At 42.3% G+C, this 20177-nt stretch overlaps 1 protein-coding gene across 1 annotated transcript in view; it reads left to right on the plus strand.

Annotated features, from left to right (window-relative positions):
- LOC134794486 (protein masquerade) overlaps positions 1–20177 on the plus strand; it is a 32134-nt gene that overhangs the window by 11562 nt on the left and 395 nt on the right. Inside the window, exons 2-16 of the mRNA XM_063766302.1 lie at positions 10215–10364; positions 10522–10716; positions 11636–11746; positions 12592–12785; positions 13078–13284; positions 14659–14786; positions 15189–15289; positions 15688–15859; positions 16260–16387; positions 16806–16883; positions 17255–17426; positions 18057–18244; positions 18910–18999; positions 19420–19574; positions 19801–19914. Coding sequence (XP_063622372.1) covers positions 10215–10364; positions 10522–10716; positions 11636–11746; positions 12592–12785; positions 13078–13284; positions 14659–14786; positions 15189–15289; positions 15688–15859; positions 16260–16387; positions 16806–16883; positions 17255–17426; positions 18057–18244; positions 18910–18999; positions 19420–19574; positions 19801–19914 — 2183 coding nt within the window. The remainder of the gene's footprint in view (positions 1–10214; positions 10365–10521; positions 10717–11635; positions 11747–12591; positions 12786–13077; positions 13285–14658; positions 14787–15188; positions 15290–15687; positions 15860–16259; positions 16388–16805; positions 16884–17254; positions 17427–18056; positions 18245–18909; positions 19000–19419; positions 19575–19800; positions 19915–20177) is intronic.

Below are 20177 nucleotides of genomic sequence, written 5' to 3' on the forward strand. Positions count from 1 at the left end.
TATAATATATATTATATGTTAACCGAACGAATATCAATACTTCCAAGGAATAAAGCATACAACATACACAATATGCATAAGTTAGGTTACTTACTTATCTTTTTCTGCGGCGGTATCATGGTCGCATTTTTATCATCTGTCATCATGCCTGTCACGTTCTAACAAATATGTAAGTGCGAAGTGACGCATGACAAGTGATAAAAATGCGACAATGATACCGCCACTGCGGCGGTATCAGTGACATGTCACTATTGTCGCCCACAGCGGTTGCTGACAGCCATCGACGTGAAAGTTCGGAAAACGTTATGTAATTGACTACTTGCCACTGGATCTATTACTATACTTGCTTTAGTAATGGTCTGAGAATGATTTACATAAAATGCGCATATTTATTAGTAGAATGCCTCTTGGGAGTTGCACGTGCAGGTAAAGCTGTAATGCCGATCAATACTTGACGCTCGCCCAATGCGGGTTGGGGACTTCACATACACCTCTGAATTTCTTCGCGGATGTAACTATGTATGAAAAAAGAATACTTATTTCAAAATATCGCTGTCATTACATGACTTCTACTCAAGTGCGCATACCTATACTGTTAATGTCACCAGTGCGAATATGCGCTGAAGCGCGCATGCGTTAGGTATGCCGCACGCGTCCGGCGCGTTTTAAGGAAAAGAAAGCCTTGTTCCGCCGCCCTTATTAATTAAACTGCTAGTTGACTCAGCAATGTGTCATGCTCAATACGTATACTCACCGTGCAGATCTGCAGATAAATTGCGACTAGATTTGGCCTGTACACTTGTTTTTTGATCGAGCGTCTCCGTTTCCGAAAGGTCTCCGTTTCAACTTGGGCAAAAATGCTTTGCTATGTCCGGATGTTCTCCGGAATTTTATCGAAATCGTTAGATCCGTTTCCGAGATGGCTCTGAACGATTTCGATGAAATTTTTCTATATGGGGGTTTTCGGGGGCGAAAAATCGATCTAGCGAGGTCTTATCTCTGGGAAAACGCACATATTTCAGTTTTTATATGTTTTCCGAGCAAAGCTCGGTCTTCCAGATATTTATTCTAATATAACACAATTATAAATACAATGTTAAATAAAGTAACGCATGACTGCTGTAACACAGATGAATAATTGCATATGGTGCTCGTATTATGCTCCGTTACATGATAAATAATGTAAATATGTACGAGTGGAGCAGACGAGCATGATCAGGGGTTGGCAGATGACTGGCACGAATGTGGCCACGCCCGTTATGAATGTTGCAATTCATTGAAAGTTGGCAAAACTGCGTACCCGAAATTCGCCTTTATTACATAACTTCGCCTGTTATTACATGTCAAAAAGTGTGCATCTGAGTTATTACCAATGACTCCAGATGCACGGCGGACATCAAGCAGAAGATTGCAATGGCTAAAAAAGCATTCAATAACAAAACACCTGCTCAAAGCACACATCTCGAAGAATGTGAAAAAACGTTTAGTTAAGGTGTATATCTAGATTCTAGAGCATTGCTTTATATGCGTGTGAGACGTGGACACTGACACAACGGGACAGAGAGCGATTGGAGGCCTTTAAAATGCGGCGGAGGATGCTTAAGGATTAGCTGGACAGAAAGGAAGACGAACGAAGAGGTACTGAGCATGGCGGGAGAGAAGAAATGCCTGTTAGGCACAATAGCTACCAGAAGGGGCAAGACGGTTGACCACCTCGTACGGCACGACAGATTCTTTTTAAACATCGTGGAGAGCAAGATTAAGGGGAAAAGACGCAGAGGAAGGCCTAGGCTCACATATCTCATTCAAATAAAAGATAGAGTATCTGTCGTGTTGTACGAGGGAGTTAAAAGGCTGGCTCAGCAAAAAGAAGAGTGGCGATTACTCCACCGACAAGAGCATAGCACCGAATGTGTTAAATATTGATGATGACAGTGAAATAACAAGGATCAAAGTCAAATGGCGTTCTAAAAGTTGGCAGGGGTCAGGCGGGCGAAAGATGGCCGTAAATTTACTGTGGCTGCAAAAATTACTTTGAGAATCCGCCTCTATATCAAATTCTCTTTGGCTCTAGTTAGACTTCTATAGTTATTCTAGTTCGTTGGTTATATCAAAGAGAATAGATAGTATAGAGGGGTCCTGTCATAGTAAATTTTGTAGTCACAGTAAATTTACTGCCATCTATCGACACACAACTAAAACTCAAAATGAAAACGTATAAAACTATCGAAAAAAGTTATATTGTATATGGATAAATGATTTTATTATTTTTATATCATTTTGACCCATGTTCATTCACTGATACCTATGTGTTAAAATTGTTAAATATAAAACGGTGTCGTCAACGCCATCTAGCCGACCATAGGCCATAGGTGTGTGCGCCATCTATCCGAGAATGACTTTTTCTTGATTTCCGAGGCACGTTTTTTTCTTAGACTTTATTCATCTTATACGGAGTTACATATGTCTTTGGTTATATGTATATGATAAGATTGATAAGTAAATAAAATAATATGCAAACATTTTAAGAGGTACTAAGTAATTAGTTCCAGTACGGACGGAGTGCCGAAGAGTGGCGTGTTGCCGCGCAGCGCATGCGATTCAGGAGAAACGGCTGAAAGTGAATTAATGAGCCTATTCGTTCACTGTCGCCGGACGAATGTTTCAGGGTGCCTAGCCAAGGTGATAATCGCTTACGCTACGATAACGAAACGCTTTGTGTCTCTCTAGTCTCTATCACTCTTCCATATTTGTGGGACAGTGACAGTTGCGTTTCGTTCGCTACGGAGCCTAACTATTGGCATGTTGGCTACGCACCAGCACGTCTAACCGACGCGCGCCAAAGGCATTTTGTACAGGATGGCCCAAAATACGTAAGAAACGCTATAGAAAAATGTAAATAAATTGTAATTACAATTAAACAAAACGTATTTTTGGGCCACCCTATATATCGTCGTAAAGTCTGTTAACTCGCGCAAAGGCATGTCGCGTAGATCTGTCAGAGACGGAATGTTTCAGTGCATCTAGCAGACACGAGTGCAAATGCGACAACACGACTCGCCCGTATTCGAACTTCAAGATATTCACAAGAGACGACACGTACTAGATCCATTCTAGATACGTTATAGTTTAGATATCAACTAGTTCTCTTTTGCACCGCAATTCGGGCAACCAATGTCACTTTTACGTTAGATAGAGTAAGATATCTTTAGATGTGAATTGGATCTCTAAGTCATATCCTGTGGAAATCGTTCAACAGTATCTCCAGAATCGCGCAAATGTCAAATTTGACAGGTTAGATCTTAAACATATCGTTATCGTATCTTGGTGATGTCTAATAGATGTCTATTTCAAAATCAGAATCGGGCCCAGTGTCAGTGTTGATCGTTGTCTAGTATCGGATAATTAATTAATTATCATCAAAAATATTCACTTAAAGCATATTTTTTTGCATTGATGTATTGGCCTTCAAGTAACGGACATCAACGCGCGAGTTGATGAGGTCTAAAAAGTCTAAAAACTATAGCTGGTCAAGCAAATCTTGTCAGTAAAAAAAGGCGCGAAATTCAAATTTTCTATGGGACGATATACCTTCGCGCATACATTTTTCAAATTTGCCGCCTTTTTCTACTGACAAGATCTGTTTGACCAGCTATATATTTGTGAAGACTTCAGAGTCTTCAATCTGGAAAAAATTAAAAATAATTCTATATTTAAACCTGAAGGGCTTAATTCTCACGGCTCGATTCGGAAAATGAATTAGATTTCTACTAGACTTCAACAAGTTACGATACGGATAATTTAAAGATATTTGTAAGATAGATATGTCAAATTTGACGTTTCCGCGATTCTGGAGGTCCTCTTGAACGATTTCGACAAGTTATGACTTAGATATCCAAGTCACATCTAGTCGATATCTAATGTAGATCTAGTTGATCTCTAAATCGTTTCAAGATCTTGTGATTATCTCGAAATCCGAATAGGCCTGTAAGGCTGGTTTTTGGGTCTCGGGGGGTTAGGCGGTTGAAAGATATAAATCATTTCAGAGTTGATTATTTAATTTAAATCAATTTCCGTTTGGAACTGGATGGAACAGAGTAGATTCGTTAAGAAAAAGTGTTCCGAAAATTCCGAGACCTGTTTCCGCTGATAAATGTTTTTGTGAAAGAGTTATCCATATTAATTTAAGTAATTATTGACTCATAAATGGATGGTGTTTAGCAAAAATGAGTCATTCCACATCCATTTTGCAATAAAATGTCAACTTTAAGCGTCCATTTTTTGAGTTGACATCTTATTGAAAAATTAATGTGGGTTGACACATTATTGCTTAACAGCATCCAAATATGTAATTATGATTGAAATTAAATGAAATGAAATTTATTAATGTATGTTGAGAATGGGTTACATAAGCTTAAATTAATTGCTACTCTAGTAGTGTCACCAGACTCTACCTTTTCAGGCGTACAATACATTTCAGGACGACACATGCAATCACATTATATACTATCAATTTAAAATAGCAATAACTAACTTAATTTTTTTTTTTTTAGCCTATAGGAGTGTCCCACTGCTGGGCAAAGGCCTCCCCTCTTTCCTGCCATTTGGTCCTATCCGATGCACACTCCCACCACTCTTTACAAAATGTGTCAAGGTCGTCCCGCCATCTCCGTTTTGGTCTTCCTCTGCCCCGAGATCCGTCCTGTGGACTACTAACTAACTAACTTAAATAAATAAAATAAAATAATTATGACACAATTATCGATGAAATACATTATTTTACTCAATAACATCTATCAAGATCACACGTAATTCGTGTTTCGCGGTAAAATAATCTTAATCCACGTCACAGCAATGACACACCTAGTTGAACTGATCACTAATAAGACACTTTTTAGGGTTCCGTACCCAAAGGGTAAAACGGGACCCTATTACTAAGACTTCGCTGTCCGTCCGTCCGTCCGTCCGTCCGTCCGTCAGTCACCAGGCTGTATCTCACAAACCGTGATAGCTAGACAGTTGAAATTTTCACAGATGATGTATTTCTGTTGCCGCTATAACAACAAATACTAAAAACAGAATAAAATAAAGATTTAAATGGGGCTCCCATACAACAAACGTGATTTTTGACCAAAGTTAAGCAACGTCGGGAGTGGTCAGTACTTGGATGGGTGACCGTTTTTTTTTTGCTTTTTTTTTGTTTTTTTTTTTTGCATTATGGTACGGAACCCTTCGTGCGCGAGTCCGACTCGTACTTGCCCGGTTTTTTAATGTTTTCGTGTTTAAGTGTTTAACTTTGCATTTTATGTAACGCTGAATAAAACGAATGATGAATGAGTTCAATAAATAGATTATTATTTATTAGGTGTATATCGTGATAATAATCAATTTGTTATTAATTTCTTTTAGTAATACCACTGTATATAACTTGTTTGTAAATAAATGATTATTAAAAAAATATATGAATAATGGAATGCAATATAAATGTTGCAACTGATTTCCAGACTAGTTAAGAATTATTTTACATATAGGTTCAATTATTCATTCTATAAGAATTATTCCGTTTAGGTCAGGCCACTTAGGTCAGAAAATTAATTTTCATACATCAAAATTTAAATTTAGATACTTATTAATTTCGTAATCGACAAATTCATTCATCAAAGTTGTAAAGTGTGTTCGATAAGGCGCTTTAAGTTGTATATACTCGTAACGTATGTAGTTTTTTTTTTTTTTTTTTTTTCGATGTGGCGCGCGCACAGCTCTTGTGAGCAAGGACCCCGCTAAGGATACTTGCTCACATGCATATCTGTCGCCAGTATTCCCTTAGTCGCCTTAGGGCCACTTGCACCATCCCACTAACCCGGGGTTAACCGGTTAAACCGTTAACTCAGTGTCAAGTTGTACTGGTAACCATGGTAACTCCAGGTTTAATCGGTTAACCCCGGGTTAGTGGAATGGTGCAAGTGGCACTTATACGACACCCACGGGACGAGATGGGGTGGTGCTATTCTTTTCTGATGCTGGCACCACACGGCACAACGTATGTAGTTAGTATAGTATGTACGTACACTTTGATCTATTTGTGGGTGCAGTGCAGCTTAGGGCCACTTGCACCATCTCGCTAACCCGGGGCCAACCGGTTAAACCGTTAACCCAATGTAAAATTGCACTGTAACCATGGTAACTCCAGGTTTAACCGGTTAACCCCGGGTTAGTGGGATCGTGCAATGTCACTTCTTAGGTTATGGAAGGCAATGTGCATTACTCCCAAGCCTGTCCCCGAACACGTACCGATTAGCATTGTATTTGTACGCCCCCCCTCCCTTCGCCGGACCGTTACCCGATGACCTAACGCGACGATTTCTCCGTCCGAAAACGAAAGTACACGCTAGACGCGTGCGCCGCCGCCGGCGACTGATAACGACGGTTTTCATACATACATAGTACATACATTAACATTAATGTTGTCTCAGTTTTGGCAGGAAAAGGGAGAATTACAATTTTTTTTTTAATTTGTCATGCAACCTTTTAACTGACAAAGTATTCTTGCCAGAATAATTTTGTCGGTAACAAACAAAAATAGACCTATAGTAGCCTAATAGGTATACTACCCCGTTTTGGGTAGAATTCAAAGGGTTCATCCATTTTTCTTTCGAAAGTGAGATTGCAAGGAGATTCAAAGGAAAGCTTTAACGCTTCACAAACTTGATGTTTTCACGCAAAGGGCCCACCCCCTACCCTAAAAACTGAATTTTTAAATTACACGCCTTTTAACTGACACAATTAATTCGCCAAAGTAGGTGAGGTAAACGTACTGGTGCTCGACGCGGTCCCAGTACATTTTATCTTGAAACTTAAGTCATTGTCAATAGAGGTGACAGCAAGGTGTCATCTATTGGGCACTAACATGTCGAGCACTAGTACGTTTACCTTACTATTGGCTATGTGCGAAGATGCTGGTGGGTAAAAGATAAGCGACGCCAACGAACGAGGTTGTGAAAATGTGAACTTTTGTCGAACGACATGCATGAAAATACTGTTTGGCAGCTGCAAACTGCTAAATAATCAATATGTCCCACACACACTACGGTACCACACCCACGGAACGAATAAACAATTTGGATTACTAATGATTTTTAGGTTGTATCTACGCGGCAGCGTGTCAAGCCAAGTTCAAAAGAAAAAAGAACTGGCGACGCAGCGGACGTGTGTTATATTACACGAACCATTTGGAGCCACTTTTAACCCCTGCGTAACTCATAATCTATTAAACATAAACATAAGAAATTTGGTTCATTATTTATTAAGACCCTTAAGGCTAACTAGAACCTAGAATTACATGAATATAGCTCAACCGGTTGTTAAGATACAAACATCTAAAAATCGGGAATTTTCTGACTGACTCGCGTACGTACGTGCAAAACATAAATGTGAAATGAGAGCAAAGTTCAATATTAAGAATATTCGTCGTTGTTGACTTCGCCGGAAAAAGAATTGAGATCTATATGGGTGCCAAGTTCTAGTTTGCTTGGGTTGTAATTAAAGTTCAGGATTTGCCTTGGCTAGTTTTTATACCATAAAACTAAATTTTAGGACAGTAACATAGGAGAAATAATATAGGGTGTAGGTACGTAAAAACTAGACAAGTCAAATCCTGAACTTCAATTACACCCCAAGCAAATTAGAACTTGGCACCCATATAAATCTCAATTCTTTTTCCGGCGAAGTCAACAACGACGAATATTCTTAATATTGAACTTGGCTCTCATTTCACATTTATGTTTTTGATGGGATTCTTATTACGGGTGTTCCACTGAAGCGTCGAAACTGCCTACAGACGGAGTCAATTTTAATTAAACCCATTACCCTCCGTCTAATCGCGCTGTCGGGTAATAAATAAAGTGTCCGTCGATATTTTTAAGACACATATGACTACATTTTTTTGACGACTTCCATAAAGTTTCCATACCAATATAAATAGTTTTTCAAACGCTTACTAGTTAAAATTAACGAGAAACGTGTGGTCAGCGTCAGAGACATCGGACCGGCTCGTCTCGTTCACGGTCAGCACAACCTCCCTCTCCGCACCTGAGCAGGCTTTCTAGAGGGTCAACGACCGCGTGACGTCACGCCGTCACCGTCTTTATCAATCGCGTAATAACTATTATAGATTCACGCGGCCTGGGAAAACGTTACCTAATGTGTATTACGATAAGATCGTTTTTAAAGTGTAATGCGGTTAGGTAGATTGTAAGTGGTTACCGTAGTTTGTGCACTAAACTCGCTTAAGAATAGAAGATGCGATGAATGATGTGAACTTGTGAAGCTTAAACGGGCATTTTACAAAAAGGTCTACTTTGTCAGGGACGTCACGCGTATGTCAGCTAGGCAGCTGCCTAATATTAAAGTTAGTAATAACCTGCAGAAATCTATATTATACACCGTTGAATTTAAAGCTAAATTATCAAACGTTATCACAAATATCGGCTACTTAGCTTAGAAGTTTCCGAAAGCTCTTCATGTGGAAATTTAGCAGTTTTTGAAACTTTCCGACGGCACATCAGTCTGTTGATTTGAAATAACTTCCACAGCTAAAACCTTTGATCCGTCGCCAAACCGCTGCACCAAAGTAAGCAGCCGCCTCACGCATTCCTGGCGTGGACCCGTGGCCCAGTGGCCTACATGGCCCAAATGGTGCGGCGCGTACGCAGGGCTACCAACAATTCAGCTTATTAATGTTTGTATTTTATGTTCGAGTCAAATCTTGCTAAATTAGACCCACTTCCTATTACTCGTATTCGATTGAGCTTAACCTTCACATCTATATGTAAGTTGGGTGTTGGGTGGCGATGCAATATTGCGAGTAGGTATCTAGGTATTGGTATCATCGAGCTGATTTGATCATGGACACAGGAAGGAGCCCTTTGATAAACAACGCAACCGGATCGTGCTTGAGTTTGTTAGAATTGTCTCGATGAGTATTAGTGGCCTGTTGAAAGAAAAGTACAGTCAGCGATAAAAGCCTGTATCTAAAAATTCTAAAATGAAAATAAATAGGGTAAGTACCTATTAATATAGTTGCAGCGCGTGGTAGCCCTACTGCAGCCCGGGCCCCGGGCCGGGATAGCGGAGTGCCGTTAGTAGCCCACGGCTTAGCTATAATTTATTTAAATTACTATTACTACTATTATTTAGTTATAGCAAATTGATTGGACATGTTCATCGGCTGCATGGAATGTAGAATGCCCGAAACTTCAAGGCCGTTCTCGAGTTACGATTTGCGTTTCGTTCGCTACGGAGCGTAAACGATTGGCATGCTGGCTACGCACCCAGCCGGCCTAGCCAAGGTGACAATCGCTATCGCTACGACAACGAAACGCTTTGTCTCTCTCTATCACTCTTCCATAGTGCAACAGTGACAGTTGCGTTTCGATCGCTACGGAGCGTAAGCGATTGGCATGTTGGCTACGCGGCCAGGAGTATTTAATCGATCGATTGACATTGTAGCTCAATTGTCTGAAATGTTCGCAATCTAAATGGGGCCTATGGTGGTCATCATTACATATCACACTGGGGCGCCATCCGTATAAACGCAAATATTCGTGCAAGCTGAATTTTACAACGTCATACAGACAGGCTGATTGTTTTGACAACAAATAGGTACAAATAAAGTGTACAAAATTAGAGAGATACCTAACTAACTAAGTAATAGAGGATTCGATTAAAATAAAGCCATTTATTACACGACATACAGTAGCAAATTACAGTTTTAAAAAACGCTGACAGCTGAAATCAATGATATCCCAGACCATTCAATATCTTCTACGTTTTGCTTAGGTAAGTCTTAAAGCCCCGGAAGCCTGTCCTACGTATAATCAGCTGTTAGCTATCCGAGAACCGTTTGAGCGGCCAAGGTCGCGAGCATTCCGCGGGATAACGGGAACGCGTAAGTTGAAGAGCAACTAACTTATCGCGGGTAGGCCTTAAGACCTTGAAATAAGGTTTCCATCCGGTCAATTCTGTCATGGTACAAGATTAGACCCGATCGGATGAAGCTTACATATTCCAATCAACATAGTTTATAGTGGTAGCCACTGAGAATTAGACAAAGTAAAGTGATAACAGTTTTAGAAACAAGAACAAATTTTAATATTACTAATTGGCTCCGATGGAGTAAAGAGTTGTTTTTACAAAAATATCAACTTTGTTTTCAGGTCTACTGGACACATTGGACACACAAGTTGACGCCAAGAACTGCCCCGGCGTCTGCATGCACGCCATCGCGTCGCTCATCTGCTCCAACGTGCTCGACGAGGTCGAGTGCCCCAACCCCTCCATGAAGTGCTGCGTCGACGAGCCGCTAGGTCAGTAACTCATGTTTATGGTCTCTTGGACGACTCATGGTCTCTGGACACACTGGACAAGAACTGCCCCGTCGTGTGCATGCACGCCATCGCGTCGCTCATCTGCTTCAACGTGCTCGACGAGGTCGAGTTCGAGTGCCCCAACCCCTCCATGAAGTGCTGCGTCGACGAGCCGCTAGGTCAGTACCTCATGTTTATGGTCTCTTGGACGACCCATGGTCTCTGGACACACTGGACAAGAACTGCCCCGGCGTGTGCATGCACGCCATCGCGTCGCTCATCTGCTCCAACGTGCTCGACGAGGTCGAGTGCCCCAACCCCTCCATGAAGTGCTGCGTCGACGAGCCGCTAGGTCAGTACCTCATGTTTATGGTCTCTTGGACGACCCACGGTCTTTGGACACACTGGATAAGAACTGCCCCAACGCACGCGATGTTTATGTCTCCTGGTGACAGCAAGTAACAAATCGTTATTAGTCGGTCAATCATCTTGGCTAATTATCATAATTGTGCGGAGAGAGAAGAGTCGTAGAACGTATGAGTCCCCTTACATTCCACGAATATTCTTTTTCCGCACTGACTCTACATATTTGTATTTCGCAATTTGAACTTAGAAGTGAGTCGCTTAACTTCGAACTCAGGTAAATCCATCTGTCAGATTATGCGATTTTGGTATTAAGAAAAGGTAATAGGGTAGATATTTGCTGAGAGGGTCGAATGGATTTACCCGAGTTTGAAGTTAAGCGACACATTAGTGGAGTAGAACAAAAGATGGCAATGGCATTTGTTTTGCATAAAGTCAAAAGAGCACTTTTGTCTGCAAAGGGCTGAATGTATTATGCTAAACAAGACTCGTATTTACAATAAGCACTTCCGTGTTGACAATGCCGTAAAACTACTTTTCCGAGGATGAATATGCAACTTTAGTCTAGTTTAGCCTACATTTATGTATTGTAAGTACAGTCAAGAGTAAAAATATGGGTGCATATAACTTACTCAAAAATATGTCCCATAGTTCTTAATTCGCTGACATAAGAGCTATGGGACATATTTTTTAGTATGATGTGTGCACCCATATTTTTACACTTGACTGTACCTATACATATATTGATTTCCGGTAACCGGTTCGTGTTCGGTTCGCACTGCTGCTGTTTAATTAATACTGGACAAAAAGCCTGCTAAATCGTATGTATAAGGCAGCCTAGTATTTACGGCTGTCCTCTGTTTTTTAATATTATTGCTTGGTTTAATAGTTATTTATTGTGGTTCCAGGCAACGACACGCTGTCGACGACGCGGCGGCCGTTTACGACGCGCTACACGACGACCGACGACGACGAGGAGGAGCCCACCACGCCCGCGCCAGACAGATACAAAGACAGTGGTAATTGTTAGGTACATTTGCGTCTGATTGTTGTAGGTCTAGTGAGTATAGGAGTAGGATAGCGCATATTCCATATGAAGGTTTAGGTACTATACTTGGTCAAGCAGATCTTGTCAGTAGAAAAAGGCGGCAAATTTGAAAAATGTAGGCGCGAGGGATATCTTCCCATAGAAAATTTGAATTTCGCGCCTTTTTTTACTGACAAGATTTGGTTGACCGTCTATATATCAAATCCGGTTCGAAGGACCATGTTGTATGTATTAAATAAACATTTAAAACACATTCAACAGTCTTTAAGAGATTATATTTTATTGCTGAATCAATTTAAAATTTAGTGCAGTGAAGTCTATCTCAAACATTTAGAATTGTAACGGAACAATGACAATTGGCAATGTTGTTAATTGTTACGTTCTGTAGCGCTTTCATAATATTTTATGTTAAATTTAATAGTTACGCATAAACAGATTATTTAATTTTTCAGAATAGTTTAGAAATTTTTTTTTGCAGAAAAATAGGCTTATGAGTGTCTGTGTCAAACATTTGCGTTTTATGCATCTTAATAACGTCTGTACTGTAAGTGAATATCTGATAAATGTATTTATTTGATAAATCTGATAAATACACACATTATACATATTAACCATTCGCTTTAAGATTCCACAAAATAGGTATGCACATATTTTTAATAAATAAGATAATTTTTTTGCATGATTTTCGAAGCATACCTACCAACTCTATTAAATCCTGTTATTTCGTGAATGGATTTTCTGTGAGGAGATCGTAATTTGACTTCAAGGCTTCTTTGGGACTTTGAAGGCTATTCTAACCAACTATGATCATTGCAGGTAACATCGCGTGCCCCGGCACGTGCGTGGAAAACCGTCTTACACAATACTGCGAGGCGTATCTAACGTCACGGGACCTCTGCGTGTCCGGACGGTTGTGCTGCGTAGCCAAAGATGGCTACGGGGACCGGCGGCCGTCGGACCTGGTGGTTCCTAGCGAGAATAAGAAGCACACTAAGAGGCCTAGCACTGCTGTAAGTCATTTTACTACTACTATTAGAATATTCCGGAGGCGTGCCTTAAAATGAAGGATCTCTGTGTGTGTCCGGACGTTGTGCTGCGTGGCCAAAGATGGCTACAGTTTTAATTACAGCGAACTTTTAATTTAAGACTCTAGTTTATGCAATGGTCTAATTTATGGAAATTTTGAAACCTTTTCCTAATGTTAAATACTTAGAATCAGCGACAGTACGAATGTCGGCATTTTGTCCTCAATACAAGAATTAGATGAGATACCTATAAGCTATTCTCTATTATGTTCTTCAGCTGACCACAACAACAGCACCGTCAAAATACAAGGGCCCCACCCGCAAATGCCGCGGAGACTGCATCAGCGGACTGTTCGCTCTGCTCTGCGACCACGTGGACGAGGACGCGTATTGTCCCGGGGAAGGGACGTGCTGCGCCACTGAACCCAAGGGAGAGCAGACTACGACCAGGCGACCGCCTACTACGCCAAGACCTACGACGCCGGTAAGCAATTTTATTCGTTAAGAAGTGTTTTTCCCGAGTTGAGGAGATCAACAGCCCTCAAAGATCCCACACGCAGCCGCGGCGACTGCATCAGCAGTCTATTCGCTCTGCTCTGCGACCACGTGGATGAGGACGCCTATTGTCCTGGGGAAGGGACGTGCCGCGCCACTGAACCTAAGGGAGAGCAGACTACGACCAGGCGACCGTCTAATACACCACTACGACCAGGCGACCGTCTAATACACCAGTAAGCAATCATTCATCGATTTATTGTCATAGAGACATCTGCTGCACTATAGAACCAAAAGAAAAACAAAAAACAGGTGTTTGTCTGCTACACCTATTTTTTGAATGATTCTTAATTCTAATAAGCAATAAACAAGCATGACTCTTTGTGACTACAGTTTAGCATAAAGTCTAATCCACTTATTTTAATGAACTAAACTTATTTTGGTTAATGCGATATACACAATACCGTCAATACCTATCACCTGTTTGGTAATGGCTATTTGTTTGGTGCTACGTTTAACTGTGTAACTTGGAAGAAGTAAGTATATCTCTAGAACTTGACGAACTAAACATGGTCTGCACTGTTATAAATACTGTCTTCCACACTTTGCTAACTCACCATTACGCGGTCATTAGGTAAGGGCCACTTGCACCATTCACTAACCCGGGGTTAACTGGTTAAACCTGGAGTTAGCTTGGTTAAGAGTACAATTTGACATTGGGTTAACGGTTTAACCGGTTAAACCCGGGTTAGTGTGTTGGTGCAAGCCGTGCAAGTGGCGCTAAGTTGGTTGGATATTATCTCTAGAGGAGAATCACTTGACAAGCGACATGCCACGGGAAATACTTTGTCTTCCACTCTTTGTTCTCTTTAAATTAACCATAACTTTCGATTAACAGCGTTCTGTTCTTCCTTCCCCTTCTCTAGTGGCCGACGTCCAAGTACAAGGAGCACAAGTGCCGCGGGGACTGTATGGGGGAACTGTTCGCGCGCTGGTGCGACCAGGTGGACGAAGACGCGTATTGCCCTGGGGAGGAGAAGTGCTGCGTTGCGGCTACTAGACGGCCTCCTACTACGCCGAAACCGGTAAGTGATATTGAATGGGTAAATTGATTGGCTTCGAGTATGGTGTAAACTGCCGTTGCTTTTAGGACGTCGGATGAAATAAACTCATCATATGTCGTTGTTGTTAATCATTGTAGAGGTAAGTATGTAGTCTAAATGGCTTTATTTATATTAGGTAGGTGCTGTATCCTTATCACGAGTTTGACACTGACGTATTCGCTAGCGCTAGAATATAATAAATAAATAATAAATAAGCTTGTTGACCTTAACAGATATTAGAAAAAAATATTTTATTTCAGGCACCGCTGCCTCGCTGCCCGGGCTACTGTCTCCTCAACATCATGGCGGCGTTCTGTGAGCGGCCCGCCGTGCTCGTGTCGCACACGCAGTGCAAGACTAGCGGCTCCGTGTGCTGCGACAACAGCAGGTAAGGTTACTCCGCCATTCAATTTTGGCAGACCTCCACGATGTTCCCATAGCGCAATCTCAAAGCAAGACCAAATCATCAGCCAATACGAGTATACTTCCCATTCCCATAGCTCGGCACATACTTCCTCTTATTGTATAAGGTTTAGATTATAGTTCCCATGTTACACGTTAGACCAAAGCGGTTTGAGGAATTCGCACCTGCCGCGGTCAGGTTTTCCCGGGATCTTTAAAGGTCTACGTTCAGCTAGCTAAGGGTGTTGCTGAATGTTGTTAACATAGTACAATATATACCTACTGGTATGTACTATAGCAGTAGCCAGCGTTTTAACTTTTAAGACAAAGCAATTTAGTGAAAATAATTGTAACATGTTTCCAGAGTCCCTCCTCGCACCACTCAGAGGCCCACAACAACGACACCAAGCACAACGCCGGCGCCGGCCGACCCGCGCCCTGACTGCCCGGGCTCTTGCATCGTCTCACTTCTTTCCTTCACGTGCTTCCGTAAGTATCATCCTCAAGTTCAAGTTAGCGTTTCCCGGTTGCATCCTTCGGACTTCAAAATTTGTTATTGCGAAGAATTGGCACACTGTTTTTTTACGGAAACGACTACCATACCATCTGACCTTCCAACACGAGCTTATATAACGTCAGAAAAATATATAAACGTGTTTCTAGGCGATAAAATCCGTTTGTTTAAGGGTCCACTGAAAATCAGCGTCGTTGCACTAAGCGCTCGGACACATGCTGAGTGGTATCCTCTTTGGGACAACCAATTACATAACCTATGTTACATGTTTCTGTGTATTAATTTTAAGATTGTGTTGTTTCAAATAAATTATTTTCTATTCTATTCTATTTTAGTTTAAACCCAATGAAAAAAACTTAAAATTGATTTCCAGGCAACGCAGAAATGACGGACGTGTTCAAGTGCAAGAAGGCAGGCACGCAATGCTGCGCGCCCAAGTCTAAAGTGCTGGAGGTGACCGGTGTGCAGAGGAACGACACCTACCCCCTCGCGACTCCGCAATACGAGCCCTACACCACCACGCCGCATCCCACGCCCATGAGTAAGTGACTAACAATGCTGCGCGCCCAAGTCTAAAGTGCTGGAGGTGACCGGTGTGCAGAGGAACGACACCTACCCCCTCGCGACTCCGCAATACGAGCCCTACACCACCACGCCGCATCCCACGCCCATGAGTAAGTGACTAACAATGCTGCGCGCCCAAGTCTAAAGTGCTGGAGGTGACCGGTGTGCAGAGGAACGACACCTACCCCCTCGCGACTCCGCAATACGAGCCCTACACCACCACGCCGCATCCCACGCCCATGAGTAAGTGACTAACAATGCTGCGCGCCCAAGTCTAAAGTGCTGGAGGTGACCGGTGTGCAGAGGAACGACACCTACCCCCTCGCGACTCCGCAATACGAGCCCTACACCACCACGCCGCATCCCACGCCCATGAGTAAGTGACCAACAATGCTGCGCGCCCAAGTCTAAAGTGCTGGAGGTGACCGGTGTGCAGAGGAACAACACTTACCCCCTCGCGACTCCGCAGTACAAGCCCTACACCACCACGCCGCATCCCACGCCCATGAGTAAGTGACTATCAATAGCTCATTATTATTTACTAAAACGGGACTTACTCGCGTAATTTTTTTAAATTTACCTCCGACTTTTCGTGGACGGCGTTTGCCCCGTTTTCTCGGAGATATGTAACTCGACACGAAATTGCGCCCCATTTGGGCAAGATGAATTGCCCAACCAAGCGGCAATGAGCGACTGATTCATCAATGAGTCCCCGATTTTAATGAAAAATTTAAGAACGCACGCAGCAGCATAACTATTATGAATTAGTTATATATATTTCATAATAATTTATTTGCAAAAAAGGAGTTACAGTATATTTGTAAGAAGGGCCATCCTTTTAGCCGTCCAAGCACAGCATGCAAATCTTACAAACTAGCCTAAATCTAAAATATTTTATGTACTAATATGCATTGTTTTTGGTTTCAGCTGTCCCTTATGAACCAACCTACGGCTCAACGATAAGAGTACCGGAAAAATACAACAAATACGTTTGTGGAGTGAAAGGTAAAATTATTTGGCTTTTTTTATCCTTAGAAAACCCCACTAAACCCTAGTCTCTGCTGATGTGGCATCTGATAGTTGCAAACTAGATGAAAACTTAAGGATGACTCATGCTAGAACGATCCGGGCCCGGGCCGATACTTCGTTTAATTAAGAAACTAACTTTTAATAAAGAAAACGAAGTGTCGGTCGTTTCGGCCTGGACCCGGACCGTTCCAGCATGAGTCATCCTTTATTATACCTACTCCTCTTTCTTACCTAGACCACCTTCTGACTTCCAAATCGTTATTTCGATTACACCAATAGGTCTTATATTATTTCACATTTTATGCGAGTACCTGTATTTTGTTGATCATCTTTACTATGGTTTCCAGGGAGTTCGTCCCGCAGCTCCCGGCGGCTCGGTCGCGTGATGGGCGGCGAGGACGGCGAGCGCGGCGAGTGGTGCTGGCAGGTGGCGCTCATCAACTCCCTCAACCAGTACCTGTGCGGCGCCGCGCTCATCGGCACGCAGTGGGTGCTCACCGCGGCGCACTGTGTCACCAAGTGAGTACCTACTTGTTGATGACTAGATTCACTAGCTTGAAACTTCTTGCATTTAAATTCATTGTTTAGTTTCTTCTTCTCTGTCGTATCGCTCTTGACAGAGCGGTCGTGGTCACATTGAGGCGTCTGCATCGGTAGTAGAGGCGAACACAGCTCTAAGCACGATCTCCCGCCATCTCTCCCTGTTGGCAGACTTAGACTTTTTTGTTGGTTGGTTGTCTTTAGTTTAGAGGGAAGGTAAAACATTTTTGAATGAGGTTTTCAAATTGGTGCCGTGACCAAGTTATGGATTAACACACTACAGTATAGTATATGTTTTTATAAGAAATAAGAAACGTTTATTTGTGACATTTACAAACATGTACGTACTAGTACACACAACAAAAAGTAGAAAAATTAACATTAAGTGTGCATTACGAAATTAACCCAAACCTAACTCAGCATAATGCTAGGGCTATTCCGTAGGGCCCATTAAATTTTCTCCCTCATCTCTTTCGGAGTCCAGGGTCCGTAAGTCCAGGTGGCACTTCCAATATTCAAAGGCAAAGGCGCATAGCCAGATATTTACTATACTAGGTATTTAGGTGTTTTAACAATGTATAACTATTGACTAATTTGTTCTTTTTATAGCATCGTCCGCTCCGGCGACGCCATCTACGTGCGCGTGGGAGACCACGACCTCACCCGCAAATACGGGTCGCCCGGCGCTCAGACATTACGCGTGGCCACCACCTACATCCACCACAACCACAACAGCCAGACGCTGGATAATGATATAGCACTGCTCAAGCTACATGGGAAGGCGGAGCTAAAAGAAGGTCAGTTTTAGCTATGGTAGTACCACTAGCAGCTGAAGTGTTTCAGCCAATGAAAAACATTCTGAAATCCTAATGAGAGATAACATGTAGGTACCACTATTCCGTTACCGTCAAACAACGTGAATGAAAAATAATTAAAAATCGCAAAAATAACTTTAAGCAATTTTTTGTTTCAAATAGCAAATATAAAACCATTTTTCGTAAAAAGAAAGCCCAGGAGAGTTTTATCTTGCGCAGTTGAGGAAATCTTACGGTTGCGTCCAGGGGGCCTGTCACGCTGTCTCTATCGCACAAAAATGGATGAGTGATAGAGAGACAATAGCGTTTCGTTTCGCTTCTGCTAACGATTGTCATCTTGGCTAGGCCCCCAGATATCATTATGGAGCATTCCACGGGCTGTCCCGTACAAACGCATTTTATTTCCCGTTTTGAGACTTTTTTTTGCGGCGATAAGCAGGCGATTATTTTTCTGTGCATATTTTGACCATTTGTCATACAAAAGAAAACTTTTATCCCTGCAAATCTACAAAAAATTCGCGCTTGTAAGGGACAAACGGTAGACAATTTCATGGAATGCTCCTTATTGATTAGAATGAAAGTGTGTTGAACGCGGGGCCGTGTGTGTGTTGTAAATGAACGCAATGTTGACCGTAGTTTCGTTACAGGAGTGTGCCTGGTGTGCCTGCCGGCGCGGGGAGTGAGCCACGCGGCGGGCAAGAGGTGCACCGTCACCGGCTACGGGTACATGGGCGAGAGTGAGTACAATTTTATACTATTACTATGTAACACCAATGTAACCACCATGAATGCAATAAATAAATTATGAATGGGTCTTAAGAGCTATGGACGCTTTAGAATAATAAAATTCAATTTCCTCGCGATATGATGTCCAGGCTTCCTTGATGACGCTCTGTGGGAACCTGGGGTCCACCGAGAACGAACGAGAATCAAGAGGGAAAATTTAGGCTCTATTTGGATTAAGTAGTCGAGTTTCCCCAACGATTGGCCTTCTAAAGCACTGTAAAAGGTCCCGTATTTTAAGGAGGATGACCATAGCTACCCTTAAAAATTAAATAAGGTTGTAGGGGCTAAAACATTTCGACATTTTTCATAAAACGTACGCCGCATTGGTTTGTTACGCATTCGATCTTACAAGTACATTTTGATATTTCCAGCTGGGCCTATCCCACTGCGAGTGCGAGAGGCCGAGCTGCCGATAGTCAGCGACGCAGAGTGCATCCGGAAAGTCAACGCCGTAACTGAAAAGATTTTCATCCTGCCTGCCAGCTCGTTCTGCGCGGGCGGTGAGGAGGGCAACGATGCCTGTCAGGTAAGATAATGGAGTGTCCTTCAATACCTTCCCTTTCTGGGGGCAGGTTATGAGTGGCGGGTTATTCGTGTTTTCGTTTTCCTTTGCGCAGGGTAATAGGTTAAAACATGGGTAAAATTTGGCCATTTCATTTGGTTATTAGTAACAAATTATAGTGGCCAATAATTAGTCGCTTCTCTAATGATTATTACTATTTATCCTTATTGAGATTGTGGTTGTATGGCAGGGCGACGGCGGCGGGCCGCTGGTGTGCCAGGACGACGGGTTCTACGAGCTGGCGGGGCTGGTGTCGTGGGGCTTCGGCTGCGGCCGCCAGGACGTGCCCGGCGTCTACGTCAAGGTACCTAAACATTACTTGAAACTTTATATATTCTGTATTAATTAAACCAATTTAAGCACCACTGAATGACGTTAACCCCAGGTTAACCTTTGACCGACAAAGACGTCAACTGACGCGGGCGGCTACAGCCCAAAATCAACCTTCGTGCATTCAGACAAGGCTCATGATGACAGATCGCACACGATATGCGATCAAAGGATTAAGGGTCGGTTGCACCAAACTGTTCGTATCGTTAAAGAGTTCGCTAAATCTTTATGTATGGA

This window comes from Cydia splendana, chromosome 1 (genome assembly GCF_910591565.1).
Source record: "Cydia splendana chromosome 1, ilCydSple1.2, whole genome shotgun sequence".
NCBI lineage: Eukaryota > Metazoa > Arthropoda > Insecta > Lepidoptera > Tortricidae > Cydia > Cydia splendana.